General features: G+C 45.6%; 1 protein-coding gene across 1 annotated transcript; it reads left to right on the forward strand.

The window, feature by feature from the left end:
* Positions 1–2889: 2889 nt before the first annotated feature.
* On the forward strand, positions 2890–11828 carry BAMBI (BMP and activin membrane bound inhibitor). The gene is made up of 3 exons (XM_054991467.1): positions 2890–3309; positions 9590–9877; positions 10999–11828. Exons 1-3 carry the CDS (start codon positions 3234–3236, stop codon positions 11415–11417), a joined length of 783 nt encoding a protein of 260 aa, XP_054847442.1. The 5' UTR covers positions 2890–3233; the 3' UTR covers positions 11418–11828.
* The last annotated feature ends 10423 nt before the right edge of the window (positions 11829–22251 follow it).

Below are 22251 nucleotides of genomic sequence, written 5' to 3' on the forward strand. Positions count from 1 at the left end.
AGGGGATCTTTCTACTCCTTAACTGAAGATGCCAGCAATTGAATGTGGATCCTCTGCATGCCAAGCAGATGCTTTGCCACTGAGCCACTAACAAAAGTCCAGTAGCACCTATAAGACTAACAAAATTTGTGGTAAGGTATGAGCTTTTGAGAGTCACAGTCGAAAGTGATTGCCATCAAAGTGGCAATCCTTTTCCAGCTTCCTTTCTCCTGCCACCATCACCTTTGAGCCTCCAAACTGTTCCCTCATAGGTCAGTGGAGTTGAGAGGGGTCCAAGTGGGGAGCTGTAGTAAGAAGGGAGAAATGGGGAAAAAATTGCATCCCCCCCCCCCACACACACATTCCACAAGCACAACTGTGCTCACTACGTCAAAACACCCTAAACAGGTTAAAAGCCACGACAGTGAAATGTGGATCGATTCAGTCTGCATTGTATTTTGGTACATGGCGAAGTGGGTTGACGGGTGTACCTATGAAGTTATCTCCTCCTTCTATCACAAGGAGAATCTACAATTCTGTGTGCTAATCCAGTCAAAAGTTTGAACCACTGCTCTAAAGTTCCCTAGGGCTCACAGGTCAAGTTTTAGGGTTCACTGGATCTTGGCCAATGTCTTCTTAGCCCTGTACATGTAAAATAAAGATTCATAAAAGCCCGAAAGAGGGATATGCAAATGACTGGGAACCGGTACTAGAGAGGCCTGTTCCTGCTACCATGTGCCCAGATGGCCTTTTCTTAGCTGGATTTGGTACATTGGTTATAGTGCTATTGTGACGAAATTCACTCATGAAGATGCTGGAACCTGACACAGTGCTGGTGTATCAATGTGCCTTTGTAGCCAGGGGCACTGTTATGCCGGCACTGATCCTTCCCATCAGCTATGATACAAAAACATCTTTTCCTAATTAGGCTGAGGGATCATACTGTTGCTTTGGAATTATTCTATTGTGCAAAAAGCCTCCTTGGAAAGCTGGGGAATCTCTTTCATGGGCTAGAATCATATAGTCAGAGAGCTGGAAGGGACCCCAATGGCCATCCAATCCAACTCCCTGCACAATGCAGGAAATTCACAACTTCTGCCCCACTGCCCCAGTAACCCTGCTCAATGCCCAGTGAAAAGCAAAACCCCTCCAGGATCCTGGCTAATCTGGCCTGGGGTAAAAGTCCCTCATGACGGCAAAGTGGCGATCAGCATTGCCCTGGGAACAACCCCCACCTTCCTCAGCAGTTTTGTAGAAAAGCACTCGTTTCCTTTCCAATATAGTTTTGTGTATGCACGAGTATTAGGCTAGGTGACTTGTGGTGTTCCTGGAAACTATTTATCGGTTTACTTCATTTATACCTTATCTTTGTCCCTAATGAGGATCCAAAGTGGCTTACATTGTCCTCCTCTCCGCCAGTTTATCGTCACATCAATCCTTTGGTGTGGGTACAGTTGAGAGTTTTGACTGGCTCAAGGTCATCCAGCAAGTTTCCATAGCACTGTGAGGATTCGAACCTGGGTCCCTAGCGAGTAGTCTGTTGCTGCCACCCTGGTTCTGTTGCATCAGTCAAAATGAAATCAGGTTTCCAAAAAGTTATATAGCAACAAAAATATTGTTTTTTGAGAGCACAAGACTCTAAAGTTGGCTCTTCGATCCTAACAGTTTCAAGTCCAACTGTGTTTATTCAGAGGTTTATCCCTCTAAATTTAATGGGACTGTTTCATATGTGTGCTTTTGCTTGCAGTCAAAGTCTGTGATCCTATGTATACTTTGCAGTAGTAAGTCCTACTGAATGTAATGGAATTTATTGTGGAGTAAGCACGCAGGTTCTATACCCGAGCGTGGTTTAAGCTATATGAGTGCACCTTAAGCTATTAGCACTGGCACCATGGCACTGAAAGCATAAAAATCTGCCTCTTAATAGCCCTGTATTCATATGTCAGATATTGCTGAACTGGATTTTTCAATAAATGCAGCTGCATGCACTTTTTTTAAATAGCTGGATTTCAAAAATTTTGAGAAACAAAGATTCTGCCTGCCTCGGTTGTGGAGAAAGTGCCCTAATAAATGAATTAACATCTCAGTAAGGAGATCGCTTTGGGGCTGATATTGATCAGGCAGAGCCTGTGTGGTTGCCTGCGTTTGTTTGGGGGATAATTGAGTGTCAGTCTCTGTCTGTGTCGTCTCGCTGGCGCCTGGCGCTTTTGCATTTGCTAATTTTCACTAAACGTCTTCTGCCGGCTACTCCCAGAGCATCTATATCCCAACCAGCAGCCAGACTCCTTCTGGTCAAACCGTCCGTCTGACTAGGTTTTATTGATCACGGCAAAATACCCAGAGGAGAGCGAGGAGGGGGGAGGCATCACCTCCGGGAAATTTGCAGCGGTTCTGAAGTTTTCCACCACCGCCGATTTTTTGTTTTGAGGACTCCTTATTATAACTTCCGCGTCCCCCTCGTTCGATTGAATGAGCTTTCTTAATAACTAAGCCCCGAGGCGATCAGATCTGGGAATCGCTCCTTTCCTTTCCTGCCCCACCACCTCCACACGTTCTTGACCTTTTTGCTCTCGCAAGGAAGTTAGCGATGGGCTTTGATTTCCTCCTTCCACAAAAGGCGCCTTTGCAAAAGTGATCCCTGCCCAGATCCCCGAGCAGTTCAATTAGCAAGTGAATCGTTTTTCTCCTGTTCGCGCTACTCGTTACACCGCTCAAGCCCGGGAGAAAGTCAGGCCGTCAACACGTCGCGCCACCTCCTCCCCGCCCCGTCTGCTGCCAACTCCCGCTGCTTTGAGTGACGCGCCCGCGCCGCCTATGGGAGCCGGGCTGGGGGCAGAAGGGAGGAGCGAGGGGCGGGCCGCGGTGGGTCAGGCGCTGGGGCGGGCGCGTTATTTACAGAGCCCGGGCAGGGAGAGGAGTCGGCTACTTGGTGTGTCGCGTGCGCCGGTTTGCGAGCCTCCCGGTGGCGATCCCCGCGTGTTAGCGCCGCCGTCCAGTTGCCAAGAGCCCCAGATGTGGCTGCAGCCGGAGCTGGGCTCGCCCCCCGCGTGAACGCTCCAGCAGCCGAGCCTGGGCGCCCGAGAAGGCGGCAGCCGCGCGGGACAGACAACCACCCATCGCCTGGCAGCGGTCCTCGCGGGAGTCAATGCGCTGCCCGGCAGCGTCGCCTCTTTGCAGCGTCGCAAGGTGAAGCGAGCCCTGGAGGGAGATCGGAGCGTCCGGCGTCGGCGGCGAGGCCGAGCGGGAGGAGTTAAATGGATCGCCACTCCAGCTTCCTCTTCATCTGGCTGCAACTGGAGCTGTGCGCCATGGCCATCCTGCTGACGAAAGGTGAGCGCCGAACTCGGGGGCATCGGAGGGCTGCGCGGGGAGGGCGCTGCGGCGGCCCGGCTCCTCTGCGGCCGGGTCTGGAGCCTTCGTGCCCGAGCGAGAGATTAGCTCGGGAGGGCATCGCTGAGCGGGGCAGGCGTGGAAGGAAGGCGGGCAGCTCGCGGGTGCCTGCGCTATGGCATGGGAGCGAGGCGGACGAGGAGTGGCGGTAGAGGGTCATTGTTTTGACGCTCGCTCGGAGCAGAAAGGAAAGGAAGGGTGTGACTCGGTCCCGTCCCGATTCGTGGCACAGGCCCCCCGATCCTCTGCAGGCTTGCTCAGAAGTCCCGCTGGACTCGCTGCCTGCTCTGTTGGTCGCAACCCTAAGCGGCGCGTAACTGTCGCGCGCGCTTTGTAGAGTGCGAGTCCCACTGGAGTCGGTTCTGCTGTTTGCTCCGCTGATTTCCGTGCTGTTGCGTTGCAACTGCCTCCGATCGTCGCCCAGTTTATCGAAACATCTCAAATGGGTTGTTGCGTCTCGTATTTGGAGTTACGTGTTATATCCTTCCAAAGTCCCCGAAATAAAGGCTGGAAGAAGGAAAGCCAAGGACGCTGTTTTGTTTTGCAGGACTGGGCGATGGACTGGGATGTGTGTGTAATTGTGCTAAAACGGTGGGAAGGCTTCACTGGAAAGCCGTCGACTTGGGGAAAATGTTAAGCGCTGCAGTTCCGCTTCCTCCCTCGTATGGGCTTGAGATGGGGCGTCTTTTGGGGCGCGCAGATGAAATGTAACGCAAAACAGGCGCGGGGAAAGGACGGTGGACTTGGGCGGGGGCTCGTGGTAGGGTCTGGGAATCGTGGAAGGGCGGCCTGTGTCTGGCAGTGGATAGCGGGGATGTGGTAGAAGATGCTGAGCCGCTTAGGTTCAGCCCCCGGATTCCGAGCAGGCTTACTTCCGAGACTTCCCATATAGGACTGGGGTTCTTCGATTCTCATTCGCGGCAGGGAATAGGGACTCACGAGGCGGATCTTGCAAACGTCTCATTGAAGGGAGCTTGGCTGTCCAGTGCCCTGGAAATCTAGTTGGTCTTAAGGTGCCACTGGACCCGGATCTGCCAGAACAGCACGGATCCCCCTGAACCTCTCTTCTTGAGCCTGCTTTTCCTCCAGGGGAGACCCGCGTAAGGATGGCGGTGTAGCCTCCTATCCGTTCACACGAGAAGCAGGGTGGCGGGGATGCCGGGGTCAAACGGAGGTGAGCAGAACGCGAGCGGTGCTGAGGGAGCGGCCCCGTGTGTGGCAGGAAGCCTCCCGCAGCCTTTCGAGAGAAGGGTTGACGCTGGGGGGACGCCGGGGAGGACCTCGGCCGCCGCCTGGCTTCGGCAGGGAGAGCCCCCTTCGCGGCCATTTCCTCAGCAACCGGGAAGAGCTTGGCGCGTCCGCCTCCCAGGGTCCCGAGCGGGGCTCGCCGGGGCTGCCGGCCGCGTCTCTCGCAAGCGCCGCCCGGCGCCTTCTCCTTTCCCCTGCTTCGCCCGGGCTGGGATTTTCCTCTCCCTGCTGCGCCTCCGCTGGCTGGCAGGCTGGCTGGCGAGGCTCGGTGCGCCGGGCCCGCGCCGCCTTTGAAGCGGCCTGCCAAGGCTTTGTGAGCGTGTCGGGTTTCCTCCCGGGCCGAGGCTCGCAGGCCAGAACAAGCCCGCCTGTTCTTGGAAGCGGCGCTGCTGCTCGGGCTGCCTTCCCCGCCCCCTGCGCGGCTGGCGAGGCCCGGCCCTGCTGCGGGAGGGAAGTCGGACCTGAGGGGGCAAGCGGTTGTCAAAATGTTTGCCTTAGGCTCCCACGGACGAACTCCTGAGCGTTTCCAGCCGGGGGCCCGCAACACACGCCCGCCTTCGCCTTTCCCTTCCCTTCCCAGTCCCAGCAAGGCACTGACGGTTGCTAAGGCGGGTCTGGATGGGTCCCACCCAAGGCACCTCGCCGCCCTGCCCTCCTTCCTTAATCGCCTGCTGAGGGAGCCACGAGGGCAAATTGATCATCCCTCAGGCCTTTCCAAAGCTCCAGGAATGTGGAGCCATTGCTTTAGCTTGGTAGCAACTACTCTCCTGCAGGCTGTGATCCTGTGCACCGGTTGCCGGCTATGGGGAGAAGATGGCCCACCTCACAGGGTGATTGTGAGAGATGCAGCCCAAGCATATTTTAGGAGCTGTTTCAGAGTTCAGACCAGAGATTTCTGCATAGGAGCTGGCTGTTTTTCTTGCAACAATCTTGTGAGGCGGAAGAGCAAGATTCAAGTTCAGTAAATGCTACTTGACCCAAATCTTGCCCTTCTATTACAAACTCAACAGAGCTGCCCACCTGACACCATGATGGGTAACTTTCCTCTAAACTATTTATTTATTTAGTACATTTTTATCCCACCTTTCCTCTAAGGAGCGGAGAGTGGTTTACATTCCCTGCGTCTATTTTATCCTTGCAACAGCCCCGTGAGGTAGGTTGTACTGACAGAGAAAATGACTGACTGGAAGTCACCCAGTGAGTTTCAAGGTTTGTGCCTGCCAGATGGCAGCCTGATAACCTAACAGTGACACCAAACTAGTATTGGATATGAATGGCTTTACAGGCGGTTGCAAAATTTCAAAAGCCTTTCTGTGGGTTAGTTATAACTTTCATAAACACATCAGTCCTAAGCAGAGTTTTGTGCTGCATAACACTGTTTAGGATTGCACTTATATCCTGTGTTAAAAAAAGGGGAGGGGAAAGTCAGTGTCTCTCTATAATTGCCACATTTCATGGAGAGGAGGTTAAAGGATAAGCTATCACAGTGCTGATGTGCTACAGTATTTATTTATTTTGGAAAGAAGGGTGTAATTAACCCCAAATAACAGCCCTTGAAGCAAGCTGAGGGAAGTCTTCTGGCCCCATCAAAGCTGGGCAGAAAAGCGAGTGATGGAGAATAATGTGCAGTTGCAGATACTGAAACTATGTGCCTGATAATGATATAATTAGGGGATCACAGACTTCTGGCTGCTGTCGACTTCAAAAGCTTTAAGAGAAGCCTGCAGTCTCTCCCGTAGCCACCTTGACTAAAAGCAGACATTTTTTAAAAATAGCTACATACAGTAACAAGAAAGAGGAGGGGAACAGAAAGGGCATTGTTCACTGTTTGAAAATACCAAATACCCTCTCTGGCCTTTTGCATAGCTCAGGAAGAAACTTTATGAATTGATAGAAATAAAGTTTGTACTTAGAAAACATAATACAAGAACTCCATTCTGTTTCTCCAGAGAGGGGGAAAATGTGGCTCTAATTAAAATGGAGTTGTAATAACCCGATGACTAGCCTGTCATGTTTTGTTTATAAGACTGTCTTGGGTCAGGAAAAGATAGAATTTTAAACAGGGTCCTATAAACTATTAAAGCATAAACAGAATTTTAGTATTTCTGTTTCTTCTGCTTGTTACTCTTTAGGAAACACCCTCCCCCCACCCCAAGGAAGGCTACTAGTTTGTGCAACTTCTTTCAGTATTTTTTGTTTCTTTTTAACTTGTCTGCACTTTTATTATGTGAATATAAAAGTATTCAGATGTTGGAATCAACTTCTCATACCAGCATTTGCTGAAACTAAGTTCTGTTAGAAAAGGGTGTTGGGAAGGTGCATGTGGTGGATCAGGGAAGGGTTTTTTTTTTTTGCGGGAAGAGGGGAGATTTCTTTGAAACAAAGAGTTTGGGTTTTCTTGATCCCAAATCCTGAAGGAGACACTTGAGACATGGAAAATAGGTTTGGACCAAGTTGTCAGCAAGACCTTTTAACAAGAATTACTCTGAATATTCATGTTAGTGGAAAACCTCAAGGGACTAGAAAACGCGAATATAAACAATTGGCTGTAAATGAAATGGCAGGTTTTTATTATTGTGAAGTATTTCAGAAACAGAGTAGATGGAATGCTTTCTGTCAAACTAACTAGTTCTTCCAGTGCTTACTAAGCTTTTGAACTCCATGAATTCTTCATGGGGTTCATATCTTGCTACATGAGTAGAGTACAGGCACCGTATCATTTGGCTTCGATTAAGCAGTTTATTAAAAGAGAAGCAGAAACTTCAATGGCATCATAGTGAAATGTAAATTTAAGATGATTCTAGAAAGTTAGTCCCATTCCCCTCAAGGTTGCTTTAGTTGTTGCAATCCACATCCTAAACGTAGCTGGCAAAATACAGCCTAGATGCTTATATGCCATAAAAACATCTCTAGGTTCCTACTTGACGGAAAGGTCTAAGAGCTGGTAATTTGCCATGGGGCCATGATGCTGAGATCTCCAAACAATAACAGTGCAATCCTAAGGAGAGTCACTCTAGTCTATGCCTGTTGATTTCAGTGGGTTTAGACTGGATAACTCTTCTTAGGATTGTACTATAAGTGTAAAATGTCATATGACTGAAATTCTGTGGGGGCATCTGGAACTAAAGGCTCCCCAGTGATGCTGTTGGAAGTGTACTAACCTGAATGTTAATTTATGGAAGCTGAGAAGAATCCAGTTTTCTTGAACTGATTTAGCAGATTTAAGCTGAAGTAACTAGAAAAGAGCTTTCTCTCTGTAGTGAAACGAATAAATTTCTGAGAATGCAAAATGAGTTTTTTATGAAGCACTTTTTAAAGCACTTCCTTCAGAAATTTTTGAGGTTTCCTGTGCGTTTTTTGTTTCATACAAACAGTAGAGGATTTTCAGTCTAAACGTTTACCCTTCTTGACCACATGATGGAGAGTGTAGAGTGGGGAGCGGGGAGGAGGTTTCAGTCTTGCTGTTGCCCTTCCCTTTTTTTGATGAACTGTCATTTAGGTTGAAAGAGGTTGATTTTGGCAAGCAGCCCCCCCCCCCCAGGTAAACTACACAGTTCCTGTTTCATAATGAAGGCTAGGAGATCTTTTGTATGAAAAGCTTTTTGCAAAGAAGATGCTGTTAAACCAGATGCTAGGAAGAAAATAGAAAATACCTTCAGTGGGAAGATTCTAGAGGTATCAAACAGTGGTTACTACCGGAGTCAGGATGCTGGGCTGTGGCTCTCAACAGGCAGTGCTTAAAGAGAACCCTTTCCTGCCTTTTAAAAAAATAAACATGATTTTAGTCCATCATTTCATAAGGTGTTGGCTAAAGCTCTTAAATATTGGCACCAACCCCAAAGGTAGTAAACAATTCAGCAGTTCTGGTTAAATATTTATGCATGGCAGTGAGTTTGGTCCTCTTTTAAATGCATGGGTTTTTATGGAAGTATTTTTATGGAGGCAGTGTAATGTGACGTTAGTGTGTTTTGGGGAAATGCATTACGTTAAACAGCAGATTTGCAGAAAGAGTAAATGGTGGGAGTTTACAATCCAAAGACCAGAAACGACTTGGTATGCAGGAAGTGTCCAGCTAACAGAGATTTGTCAAAAAAAGGGGCCTCCTTTGCAAGCCTTGAGAAACCCCACACTGCTTCTTCAGCTGCCTCAATTGCAGATAATGGTGACTTGTGCCACTGCAAGCAAAGTGTATAGCCGCCACTACGTGGGTGTGTTTTTTAGCATGTTGGTATCGTGGCCGCTGTTGGCTACCTTTCTGCCATGATATTTCGCCATTTGCCATGGAAACCGCCTGTATATCCTGCCTGCAATCAAGGGTTACGGAGCTGCTCAGCTGGACCCTCATTTCTGCACAAGAGTCTGTGGGAGGCTTTACCTTGCTGCTGCCCCTTGCATGACTACCTGTGCTTTGCAGGATCCCCCCAACTCCAGGAAAAGCTCACAGCAAACAGTAGCAGCTTCTCCCTGCATAGGCCTTGTTTACTGTTTGATCATTCCATACTATTTAGAGCTTCCTTGCATTGGTTATATCACCCTTGTGTCCTGCACTTCCTTCAGGTGTGCCTCAGAGCAGATTTTGGAGACTAGACGATAATTTTTTTTTTAAATAATTAAGCTGTTTGGAGCAAGGATGGCAAGAAACCCTTTGCCAGAACCACCTTCCTGACTGCATTTGGCCGTGGAAGTCTTCACATGCTGCAGAGGATTCATGGTACTGCTGCCACCACAAGGAAATCTTTTTCACATGGTTGGGTCCCCATGGGAGAGTAAAGTGGGAAACAAATAAATGAATGAAGTCGATGTCATATCAAGTAGCTTTTCCATGGAGGAGAGATTGTAGCTGTCGGTGTTGGCACTGTATTGATGATGCAAAGTTAGATCTCTATCTGAGTTCTTAGAGTCGGCTTGCGTCGAAGCCTAGAGGCAGTGAACACAGGGGGCTAATATAACTGACCTTTTTCTTTTGTTGCAGGTGAAATTCGATGCTACTGTGATGCTGCGCACTGTGTTGCGACAGGTTATATGTGCAAATCTGAGCTCAACGCATGCTTCTCCAGACTGCTTGACCCACAGAACACACATTCTCCACTCACACATGGCTGCTTGGACTCTCTTGCAAGCACATCAGACATCTGTCATGCCAACCCAGCACAAAACCACTCTGGCACCACCATACCCACGTTGGAGTGTTGTCATGAAGACATGTGCAATTACAGAGGGCTTTATGATGTTTTATCTCCTTCCAGAGGAGAGCCTTTGGGTAAGTAGAGCTTTTTTCTGATGTAGTTCTGCTAAGCTTGCAAGGCCTTTTATGTCCTCTAATGATTTACAGTCTTAAATGTAACTGGGCTTATTGGAGAGGGAAGCATGTGACTAGACTTACTTCTGTCCAAATAGTTTTTTAAAATCTACATTAGCATGAGACACACAGCTGCCTTCTCCACCCTGTGCATTTTTACAAGGCCTGGCATCTTGCCAGGGAAAACTAGTTTGTGTGGAAGTGCTAGTTAAAAGTAGATGTAACTAATCTTGATGAAAAAATATTGATGTTTGGTCTTTCATGAAAGAAAACAAAAACTTCAGTTTAGAATGATGATGTTTTATTACCTTGTCTATGCCAACATGAAAGTGTAAATCAACGAGGTGAATCCAAAGAAGAATCTCCCATTAGACATACTTAATATATGCCAGAAATTTATTTGCTTTGAAATTGGGTGGTGCCGTTTCTCTGTTACCCTCTAAGTTGGTATCTTGGGTGGGTTTGTGGAGAGGCAGTATAAAACTTTCTAAATAAATAAGCAGACCTTTCGGGAAATAGTATGCTGCTTTTAATGTAATGTGCCTATGTTGTTTATACTTTGCCTTTCTCTCTGAGACTTAAGGAGGTTTACATAGTGTAACTCAGCAGTTAGGGAATTCAGTAAACAATAAAATAGATTACAGATTACAAAAAATGGAAAACAATGTTGAAACAAAACATAAACAATGTGACATGACATAAACAATGGTAACAGCCTGTACACAGTAGTATAGTCTGTAGTCCCCAACTTTTTTGCTGAAGCATTTCTTTGAACCATTTCCTTACTTCACAGACCTATTATCTGTGTAAAAAAAACCCTGCTGAAAATTTCTGTTTTGCACAGTTTACAAAAAGATTTCTTTGGGCAGGGCTTTCTATAAGGTGGGGGCCGCTTCAGAGAATGCATATGTACAGGCAGCTGTTGATTTTGCCCAACTGCAGGGTGGCACATTATACAATTTAGAATACATTTGAGGCCTTGTAATTGTTTGGGACTGACTCAGGAGGTTCATCTGGCTCAACAAGCATCTAAAATGTGCAGTGACACTGACCTTGTGTCCTGTCTGATTTATATTTTGCAGGACAGGGGAGCAAATACCAGCATGATAACAGCAGAAACCTCATAACGAAGGTTCAGGAGCTGACCTCCTCCAAAGAACTGTGGTTCAGGGCGGCTGTGATTGCTGTCCCCATCGCTGGCGGACTCATCTTGGTGCTCCTCATCATGCTAGCGCTGCGAATGCTCAGGAGCGAAAACAAAAGGTTGCAAGACCAGCGGCAGCAGATGCTCTCCCGCTTGCACTACAGCTTCCATGGACATCACTCCAAAAAAGGACAGGTGGCGAAATTAGACTTGGAATGCATGGTGCCCGTCACGGGCCATGAGAACTGCTGCATGACCTGCGATAAACTGCGACAGCCGGATCTCAGCAACGACAAAATACTCTCGCTCGTTCACTGGGGGATGTACGGCGGGCATGGAAAGCTGGAGTTTGTGTGATCACTTCTTTGGCTTTTATATCATTCTCTCTATATCTATTTTTAAATTTTTGTTTTTAAAAATTACTAGGAAAACTTTTCAAAGGCCTTTTGGTTCTGCTGGACAGGAGCACTTTATACGTGGAAAAGCCTACACTCATTAATCATCTTTAAGAAACTAAAAGGACCTCTGCAGGGAGAACCTTGGATATGTCTTCTGAAGGATTCCAGACTTTAATCTTATTTGCACAGAGTAAATACACTCAAAATGTATTGTTTGCTTTAAAATTATGAAAGCAAAATTGAGAAGTTACACACACTGTTAACCAGGGTTGTCTGAGCTGTAGGGAGACGGGAACTGAGTTATACTATTAAACTGTATGCAAGTTCTGATGTAAAGATTTTTTAAAAAAATATATTTTGTCTGAACCAGCTTGTGTGTGTGAAAAGTGTATGTGAGAAGTGCTGACTTGTTTTATTTTACTTTAGTGTGTTCTGCATCATGTGAACTTAACTATTTACCTAACAACACACATACGGGAGCGTCTTTCCTGTCCTCCATTAACTTCTCACTGCATAAACTGTTTAAATAGTTTTCTTATATCCCAACTTGTCTCTGCTGCCACAAAGGTTGGCGGCTGCTTTATTTTGCCATCATGTCCAATAAACCCTTAGGTTGGCAACATAGAATACAACAGGAATGGTATACTTCTGTATTTTTGGCATCACGTAAGTTCTCCAGGACCTTGAGGGGTCTGGCTACAACATGGATAGACCACTCTGTAAAACAGTTCACCTCCACTAGCAGTAAATAGTATACTTGTGTAAGGTACATGCGCACAGATCGTAAGAATTTATTCTTTACTGAAGGCCTGAGAAATACCTGTGCTTCCTTATTCAGTAAAGAGGCCGCTCAGCAGCAGTGCTTGCCCTTTTCTTTAAATATGCGTGATACTCCGTGAACTATGCATGGAGTCTTGTTACCACATTTTCCTTAACTGTATCACTGAGAGTTTGCTAGGATTCTACATACACAGGTGCTTAGGAAAGAAGGGTCTGGCATGCGGGCCATCAGTAAAAATACATCCCTGAAAGTGGAAGCGCATTATCAGGAAGGAAGGCCCTGAACTCTTCTCCTTCAAACTTTAGTTTTCTATGAGCAGAAGCTTTTTTTTTAACTTGAAGAGCATTAACACAAAACGTTATTTTCCTCCTACCTTCTGCTCAATGTGATGCAGTCAAAGTACAACTTGTTTCCACTGAATGTAATTTGGCCCTTAGTCTCCATTGTTTCTCCCTTGTCCCACTATTGCTGCTGATGCAATATACGAGGTGGCTGCTGGTAGCCTTGCCTCCTATTTTCCTTAAGGTTACAGCAGTAGAAACAAAAACTATCCTATCCTTCCTGGAGAGTATAAAAAGAGCAGATTATGAAAATGGTTGAGGAAGCTGTTAAAACTAGTTAGCTAGTCAGGTATAAGTTTACTGCCCTGAATGGTAAGGCTGGAGGTGCAGGCAAAACATTTGGATAACTGCGAAGGCTGCTTCACGAATATCAGTATGTGCTCAAGATTTCTGCCTGCAGGCTGCAGTCCTGAGTGAAATTAATTGGGCTTATCCAGTTGAAACCAGTGGGATTTAAGTTTGGATCATTTTCTGTGGGTTGGGGCCCATGTCTCTTGCAGCTATTTAGAGAGTATTGAGAAATTGTAATTGTATTCATGCTTCAGTAATTAACACCAAAATGGAGCTACCAAATTCATTAATGGGGTGGAAGTATGCACATGACCAATGCTGTGAGCCGTCAAGGAAAGTTTGCATGAAATACCATGCAGTCTATGACTGTTTATACTACCTGTCAAATTCTGCATAGATGTCTGTCTAGGCATATAATTCCCCCCAAGTGGGTACACTGCACTCAAGGGCCTGCCTTCTCTGCAACAGAGTCGGCATGAACATATCTGTCTACGGTTCTTAGGAGACTGTTTAGATGCTTGAGCTGTTGGGAAAGGCATGCGTAATCTTGGGCTGGCTTTTAATTACTGAAAATTCTAGGAGAGAATAAAAGTTTAACTGCCGGGCCCTGTGCCTGTTGTGAATGGCAGGGAGCGAAAGAAGAGAGGAAGATCTTTACTTCTTGAATCACCTGGCTGAGGATTCCCCCCCCCCCCCAACACTTGCTGTTCAGGTTTCCTATAGTTAGTACATGGCCAGAGGTGCGAGCTCTTGGGCATGAGCAAAAAGGCACTCTACCTGTAGCTCTAAAGCCATGGCTCAGGCCTTCAGTGGGGCCAGCATAAAAGTCCAGAACCACCCCAAGATGTGCTGGTGTTTTGCTGTTACTGGTTTGCAAATAGTTTTTTTTTTTAGTTGTAAGATATTTTGGGTCTCTTCAGCGAGAACGGCATGGAACAAATACTTAAATAAGTACATATAAGTAAACTATTTAAAATACGGGAAGACAGAGAGGATATTGCTGTGGTCCCTCCTAGGAGAACAGTGCATTCCTATTGGGAAGCCTTGCTGCCTTTGTGATTCAGTGATTGCATTCTGAACCACATAAAGAGAATGTATTTTCATAGCTGTGATTGGAAGAAAGTCCCCTAAATAGCAAAAACAAAATAAAAAAAACCCCTCTGCTCTAATATCAAATGAAGCTTTCGTTTCCTTTGTGTCCCTTCCTGGTTTCTCCCACTGAATTTCTTTTTTAAAGCAACAGAGGGCTGTGGGTTTCCTTCTGCCTCTTCTGATTCCAGTCTCCCCAGCATTCCTCCATCTTTTCTTGACTCCTGCTTAACAGATTCTATTAAAAAGCCCTTACACCGCAGGGGAGGTTGACCTCCTTCTGAAATTCTAAATGAGTCTGTTTTGGTAATCACAAAGCACCCCTCCTTGAAAGGGCCTGTAAATCTGGTTTCAATATTGGGTGATTACAGGCTGAGCAGGGAGCTTGAAAGGAACCAACCTCTTCTGGTAGCTGGGGCACTGGGCAGACTTATCTGGGTGGCAAATCTGGGGCTTGCTCGCAATCTGACTTGCTCCAGTGTTTACAGCTGCCAAATCCAATAAATTCAGTCCAGATTAGTTTGCATTTAAGTAAGATCAGAATCCAGCTCTAGAGGTTCAGCAGTGAAGGTTTTGCTACTTGTTTTTGCTTTAGACATTTCCCCCCTGCTTTCCTGTGTATATAGGAGGCTTTTGGAAAAACAAACCTTTTGTTTTCCTAAGCACAAACCTAGCAGCAATTTCATTACTAGCACCTGATGGGCAGTAGATTTAGGACAGACAAAATAGTATACTTCATCCACCTGATGTGTAGCTATCTTGTGGAACTCACTGCCACAGTATGTAATGATGGCTACTAGCTTAGTTTTAGAAGAGGATTAACAAACTCAGGGAGATAAGAACCATTCATACATATGCAGTCACTAGTGTGTGTGTGTGTGTGGGAGGTCTCTGTTGTGTGCTTGGCCACTGCAAGAAACAGGCTGATGGACTTGATAGATCATTAGTCTGTTCTTGCTAGGATCTTGCATTCTTAGGTTTGCTTGTTCTTCTTGCTTAACCAGGAATATCTTGCTTTCTGTGGTGGACCTCTTGCCATGAGCTCTTCGAGCTACTGAGTGGGAGAAAAAGGCTAATCAGAATGGCTCCGCCCACACTGACCCTATTGGTTCACTGTCACCTGGCCCAGCTGTCTGTGGCAGTCTTAGTGCTTCTGAATTTGGGGCTCTGTTCAAAAGTCCAGGATGAGGCTCCAGAATAATTGCCTATCTCTGGCCCCTCCTGTAGGGGCAGGAAGGAGGGATCACTGAGAGAACTTCAGATGAAATAAAGTCTTCACATGATGGTGGAAGATGGCAAAGAAGGGGACAGGTGAGGTGAGTCTGGGGAAAGAGTTCCAGAGTTTTGGTGCTATGACCAAGAAGGCCCTTTTCTTGGTTGCTACCTGCCTGCTTTCAGGAGATAGGACCACCCAAAGCAGGGCCTTTGAAGATGACCGTAGCGATCAGGTAGGTTTGTAAGGGCATAGGAGGTCCTTCAAGTGTACTGGTCCCAAGCCACACAGGGCTTTAAAGGTCAGTGCCAGCACCTGGAATTGTGCCTGGAAACAGATTGGGAGCCAGTGTAGATGGACCAAGACTGGAGTGATATGGTCCCTATGACCCACCCCACTCCACTTCCTGGCTGCAGCATTCTGCATAGCAGTTGCACAGGTTTGTAACCGAGTCATTTCAGAACACTTGTCACATGTGTCATCATTAGGCCTTAGCTCTGAACACATGATTAGTGAGTCGCAACAAAATTGGGTCTCCTGTCTGTGCACCTACTATCACTTGATAAAAAGGTACACCTTGGTGAGCCTTGAGTGTCTGCAGGCCCGCTGCTGCCCTGATGCTCCTTGAGCCCCACCCATTTACTCTTCTCCATCCTTTACAAAATGAATTTTTGTCACTATCCCTTTTCTTATCCTTTTAAGAAACCATAGGATCCTGCTGTTTGGTAAGAAACTGATAAGGAGTGTCGTATTTAGTTTAATTTGTTGTTGTTGTAGCCATAGGCCATAACATACCAGCATATACACCATGTAACAAAATGCCACATCGAAAGATTTAAAACATAATTACATATTTACATGGCAAGACAAAGCTTAAAATTTAAAATTAGGATGATAAAAAGACATGGAAAGGCACAGGCACATACTGGAAGGCACAGGCAGAAAAACATGGGAAACAGAAACATTTCAGAATTCAAAGGAACAAAACCCAAATCCAAATCCCAATGGTATTGGATATCCAAGTACATTTCCCAAAATTTGAATCTGACAACTTCTGAATGTTTTCAAACGTAGCACGTCCCTATTCACAACAACCACCCTGCGAGGCAGGTTAAACTGAAACAGTGAGCCTCCATGTTAGAGTGAGGACTTGAACCTGAGTCTCCCAGATCCAATTCTAATATTCTTACCACTGTGCCAGACTGGCTTTCAAATTGAGCCTCATTAGAGTGAGGCTACAACTGGAGATTACTTTTTTAATTTTCTAGACAGTTTAATTTTTCCTAGGAGGTTTCTTAGGCCTGCAATACAGGAAATGCTATTATATTTCTTTATACATTTAAACACACACACACACATTTTTTACAAATGAGAAAAATTGGATGTAAAGTGTTAAGTGAAGCAGTTCTGAGCATGACCTTGGCTCACTTTGAGCTCCAGTCAGATGTCATTGAATAGGTTCTGTACTCTGTAGCTTGCTCTCTCTTTGGAAGCATCACTTACAGCCAATAGATTCACTACCATGGTGTTGCAGTCAGCGCAGTGCAGTGAATGCGCTTTTGCTTGAACTAAAGTGTCCTGGGTTTGAATCCGTGTTTGGCCATGAAGTTCACTGAGTGACCTTGGACTAGCCACTCTCGCTCATATTCTAACCTACCTCAAAAGGTTGTTGCAAGGATAAATAGGAAGAGGGGAGAAAGATGTAGGGATAAAATGGGATAATTCTGTTAGTGACCCCCCTGAACTCCTTGGTGGAAGCGTGGGATAGAAAGGTGACAACAAGAGACGGTGTGGAGTATTCAAATTAAAACCAGCATTTACTCAATGTTATAGGGGCCGAAAAATAATAATATGGGTAATATTAAAAGATCCAAATGTGTTTTATGGCATTTCAATGATAGCAGAATTTGGCCCTTTGACTTGAAGGGCAGTATAAAAAGATAGAACAAAGTGCTGTTGTCACAAAGAGGCTATAGTAATGAAAGCCAGCCTGAGAGAATGGATGTGTCTGAGGCGAGCAGGATTCTCACATTATTGAATTTTTGAAATAGTTTCCTTTGAGGCATCAATGGCTTCTCTTTTTGTTAGTATGCCTGATCATACACTGTAAGCAGTGGGGCTCTTCTCACTTTGGCTATAGGGTTTCATTTGTAACAGGGTAGATTGAGTCAACTGTTTTATGAGATTGCCGTAAAAACAACAGCACCCCCCCTCTTGTCCCCCAGCAGATTAATGTTATCTCTCTTGGGGAGCCTGGTGTCTCCAACAATATGAACCCAGGCTCCATCCAATAAACAAACACTGTTTTTTCTTTTGTTTTAGCCTTAGACTTTGTTTCTAGCTCTCATAATCTCTGTGGGGGAAAGTCTGAGGTAAAATAAACAGCAAACAAAAGAAGCAAAGAGAAGGTGTGGTTGCTCTCTCTCTCTCTCTCTCACACACACACACACACACAGAGAGAGAGAGAGAGAGAGAGAGAGAGAGAGAGAGAGAGAGAGAGAGGTTGTAGTGTAATGAAGCATTGCTGAAGTGACATTGGCAAACCACCTTTGAAAAGGGATTCAGTTGCCGGCTTGTAGTTCAGAGAGAAAACACTTTGCCTCCAATGTTCAGAAGCCAGTAACATTTAGGAATGCTTCAATTTCTTAGTTGCACAATGCATGATATCTTTCAAGCATTTTGATAATTTTAGAAAAGGGCTTAGGCCTGCTGGCCCAGATCCAAACAGCCATACAACTAATTCTGCTGATGTGTAAGCCAGTTAAGGTTGCCAAGTTTTGATTTACTAGATTCTGGTGCATGGGCAGGTCTGAGGTGAGTCAGGCGGTGGAGACTTGGAGACTCCTTTAAGTCAGTGGGTGGAGCTGACAGCATAACATTCACTCCTGCGGCTGATTCTGCTGGAACTGTGGCCCAGCCTGGCCATGGCTTCTAGAGCCAGGGAGGAAGGGCTGCCAGCCTCCAGGTAGTGGCTGGAGATCTCCCGGAATTACAACTGGTCTCCAGGCCACAGAATTTGAGAAAATGGCTATTTTGGGGGGTGGACTCTATGGAATTATGCCATGCCAAGGTCCTTTCCCTCCCCAAATCCCACTTTCTCCAGGTTTCTCCAGGTTTCACCCCCCAGATCTCCAGGAATTTCCCAACTTGGAGCTGGCAACCCTAGAGAGAGGTGAGAGGGAACCTCATAGGGAAGCAGGTATGAGAGGAATCTGCAGAGTTGCGTCCACTACCTCTGTTCCTCCAGCTATGCTGCTGCCCTTTCCTCAACCAAGACTGCTTGGAGTAGATACGAAAGAACCACACACATGCATGCCAAAGGCCAGTGGTCTTTAACTGATGGGTTGGGACAGATGGGGGGCATTTAGCCCCAGTTGTTTGGTTATGGAACCTCTGGTAGTGCCATCATTTCCCTACCTTTTTGAACGACCTGCTGCTAGTGTGCATACATAAATAGCAAGGGAGGCACACTGCCTGCCTCTCTTTGCATGTATTCTGAGTGGAGCAGCAGAATGGCAAACTGAGATCACTTAGCAGTTAAGAGGATTTCTCCATGGGTCTGGACTCTGGCTTATTCCTCACGCTACTATACCTCTGGCTTCTCAGCTTGAGTTTCCTGATCCCAGCTTTTGTGGTCTGCTGTCCACAGTCTTTGCTTCAACATCGTTGAGGTCATACCTTTCCCCAAACCCTGTCCTAAGGTAGAACACAGTATCTGCTATTGCTATGCAATCTCCCATCGAAGTACTGATCCTGTTTAGCTTCTGACATCAGATGAAATTGGGCATCTTCAAGACAGCACAAGTATAAGTAAATATAATTGCTTGGATATCTAGTGTGTAAGTGTTGGGCTGTTATACATCTATATTATATATGACAATGTGAGTCTAAAACATTTTAAAATTTAAAAATATTTCGCAGTTACAATACCTATAATTTTCATTATGCCTCTAAATGGCTATGGTACTAAATTTCTGCCTAGAACAGAATCATACATTTAAAAAGAAAACTGGGTTTCATATCTAATTGAATTTTTATTTGAAGAAATCAAATATTGTACGGCATTCTTAGGACACCTCTTTGTGAGTGTGCTCACACTTGTGGGTGATTTTTGAAGCGACTATTTCAGAAATGCTTGGGTTTAGGCTAGGGTTGCCATTCATGCTAGGAGACCTGGAGGGTGGCAAGGTTGTAGGTGACTGTATGATGTCATTTGCAGGAAAACACAGAAATGATATCGTGCCTCTCTAGGAATCACTGGTAACTCTATAGTAAAACCATAAAGTTTCCAGCAATTTCTAGAAGGACTTATATGACTTCTAGGTTCCCCTTGGAAGTAAATTCACACTGTCAGTTGACAGCCATTTTTAACATCACCCCCATCAGAGGGCTGGCAAACCTAGTTGGGGCCATATCTACAGTCCTCAGGGGTGTGGTTTGCCTTTGTACGAGTCCTTTACTTAATATAAAAAGTATATTTATTTTCCATTGTCAGATGCTGGAAACTCTGTATAGATGTGAGTGTCTTAACTGTTGCAGCACAGTAGTTTCCCCTTGACTCTCTTGGGTGCTAAGTCACTGTCAAGAAAATATGTGAAGAGTAAATCTTCTCCTTGACCTCCCAGGCAATAACAAGGGGCATACATCCCAGCTAAGTAGTCTTAACCAGCTTGTTTAACAGTGGGTGGTGAGCTGCTTGTCGCATTTGCATGCAAATGAAGCTATGTACCAAAAACTTTCCTTTGAACTGTCCCATTTGCTTAGTGCTGTGATGTAGCCCTCCCCTTTCATCAGTGCCACAAGATTTATGCAGCTATTTTTCATGGCTATCAGCAATGAATTAGCATCGTTCAGCTCCTGAGGATTTTTATTAACCAAAGCAGATTGCACAAGCGGAGATGTTGTCTGCAGCTTCATGTCTGTGCCACCGCTTCAGTCCTAAATGGATTACCTGAACACTTGTAGAGATGTGTTTAGCACTGGTGTGAAAACGGTATATTGCACAAAATGACAGAAGCACCACCATGATAGACACCAGTATGGTGTTACTATTAGAATAGGGAAAGGTATGTTTTTCAGCCTGAGAGCTGCTTCTGGGTCTCCATCCACTTTGCTCTGAGCCTGTCTCTTTCCCATATCATTGCTGGCTCATTCGCTGTTTCTGTCTGAAGAGCTGATGTGGTGCTGGCTCAGGTTGTGGCCTGCTGGGAGAGACAACTAGAGAGAGGGTGTGGTGTAGTGGTTAGAGCGTTGGGCTGGGATCTGGGAGACCCAGGTTCAGGCTTGTACTCTGCCATGCAAGCTGACTGGGTAACCTTGGGCTGGTCAAACCCTCCCAGCCTAAACGACTACACAGGGTTTGTTGTGAGGATAATATGGAAGAGGGGGAGAACCCTGAACACTGCCCTAAGTTCTTTGGAGGATGGGTAATATAAAAATGTAGTAAAGAAATAACTTTAATGTATTTAAGTAAAACAAGCACCAAAACTTGGTGGACCTACTCCTACCGTTAAAACCAAAGAACAACAGTTGGCAGGATTAATGGATGAGCCATTCAATGTTGCTTTCCCATGGCCGTTGATCTCTGTTCAGCTTGCGTTGTTGCTGTAAATGGAGAAGCATTCACAGTAGCAGGCGAACAACCACATGGGGATTTTTCTCCATTTTCCTTGCCTTGCCAACCCTTCTTGGGTGTCATTTCCCTCTTATCAAAGGAGGGCTTGTGGGTGGGGGGAGGAGGAGGCCTTTTTTTAAAAAAATGGGTCATTGACAGATCGCTTTAGTACAAGGTCTTAATGATCTATTGCAAAAATGTTACCAGCTTCATTTAAAAAAACCCTCTTGTTTCAAAATTAGTAAAAAGTAAGCTTGTCCAAGCCCTTGTGGGCAGTGAGGAGGGGGAGATTGCATTGTGGGAGCTAGGGTTGCCAACTTCCTGGAGGAAAAAATGCCCTGGCCCTTTAACTGATCTTAATGGGATGTTATTTGCCAGGTGATGTTATCTACCTCCATGCCATGCAAAGCTACAGCTGCCTATTTCCATTCATGGAGCCTCTATTTTCTACAGGCTTGTTGGCAGCCCTAGGAGCTCATAGCCTCCAGCTAGTAGGAGGGTCTCCTGGGAGAGAGGGGGCGGGGAGAGAAAGCAGCTTTTGGTCCCCATTTGGGGCATTGTTTATGGAAATGTCCTTGAAATTGACTGTACTAACCTCACACTGTGTAATCCACCCTGAGTCTCAGTGAGAAAGGCGGACTATAAATGACATTAAAATAAATAAATAAATATGAACTTATAAACAAAATGGGGAAAAATACAGTAGGAAAAGACTTTAGCAACCCTACTCTAGTACTTTAGCAAGGTAGGTTAAAAAGTAGTAGATACAGGGTTGTTTAAATTAGGCTGTATAGTGATCTCTTTAACAGATTCAATTAGCAAGTGATAATGTTTATCTCCCACCACTGATTTCCTCCCATGAAAGAGGTGGAGAAAAGGCAGGCTGATTGGCAACTCTACTAGGGACCTTGGCCAACAAAGAACAAGTATTCACAGTGGCTGCCTTGATGATGATAACTTTTTAGTGCAGCAGTTCAAGTATATGCCATGACTTTGGCTCATGAAGAGCAAAAGTCTACTGTCACTCATGCTGCTGTAGGCAGCCAAGCCTTGAAGCCAGGTCCGAGCTTTGTCTCTTATGGAGTCTGAATCATGAACTACTTTGGTTGGTGTATGAAGGCATCTTGGAGTTCTTTGGGTCAATAGATCTTTCTTTTGCAATGGCTCCAAAACTATGGCAAATGCTTCCAAGGGGTGTTCATAAATGCCCATCATGGTTCAACTCTATGAAAATATGCAAAGTATTTTCAGCCCTGCTGACATCCCAGGAGAGTAATTTCTTTTGGTCCTGTTGTACATTTCCTGTTTGAATGACATTGTTTTGGTGTTTCAGGATGTCTTACAGGCCTGCATAATTTGGACATACATGAAACCGCCTTATACTAAGTCAAACGATTAGTTTATCAAGGTCAGAATTGTCTACTCTGATTGGCAGTGCCTGTCCAGGGTCTTTCACATCTCCTG

The sequence above is a fragment of the Eublepharis macularius genome, chromosome 11, assembly GCF_028583425.1.
Source record: "Eublepharis macularius isolate TG4126 chromosome 11, MPM_Emac_v1.0, whole genome shotgun sequence".
Classification (NCBI taxonomy): Eukaryota; Metazoa; Chordata; class Lepidosauria; order Squamata; family Eublepharidae; genus Eublepharis; species Eublepharis macularius.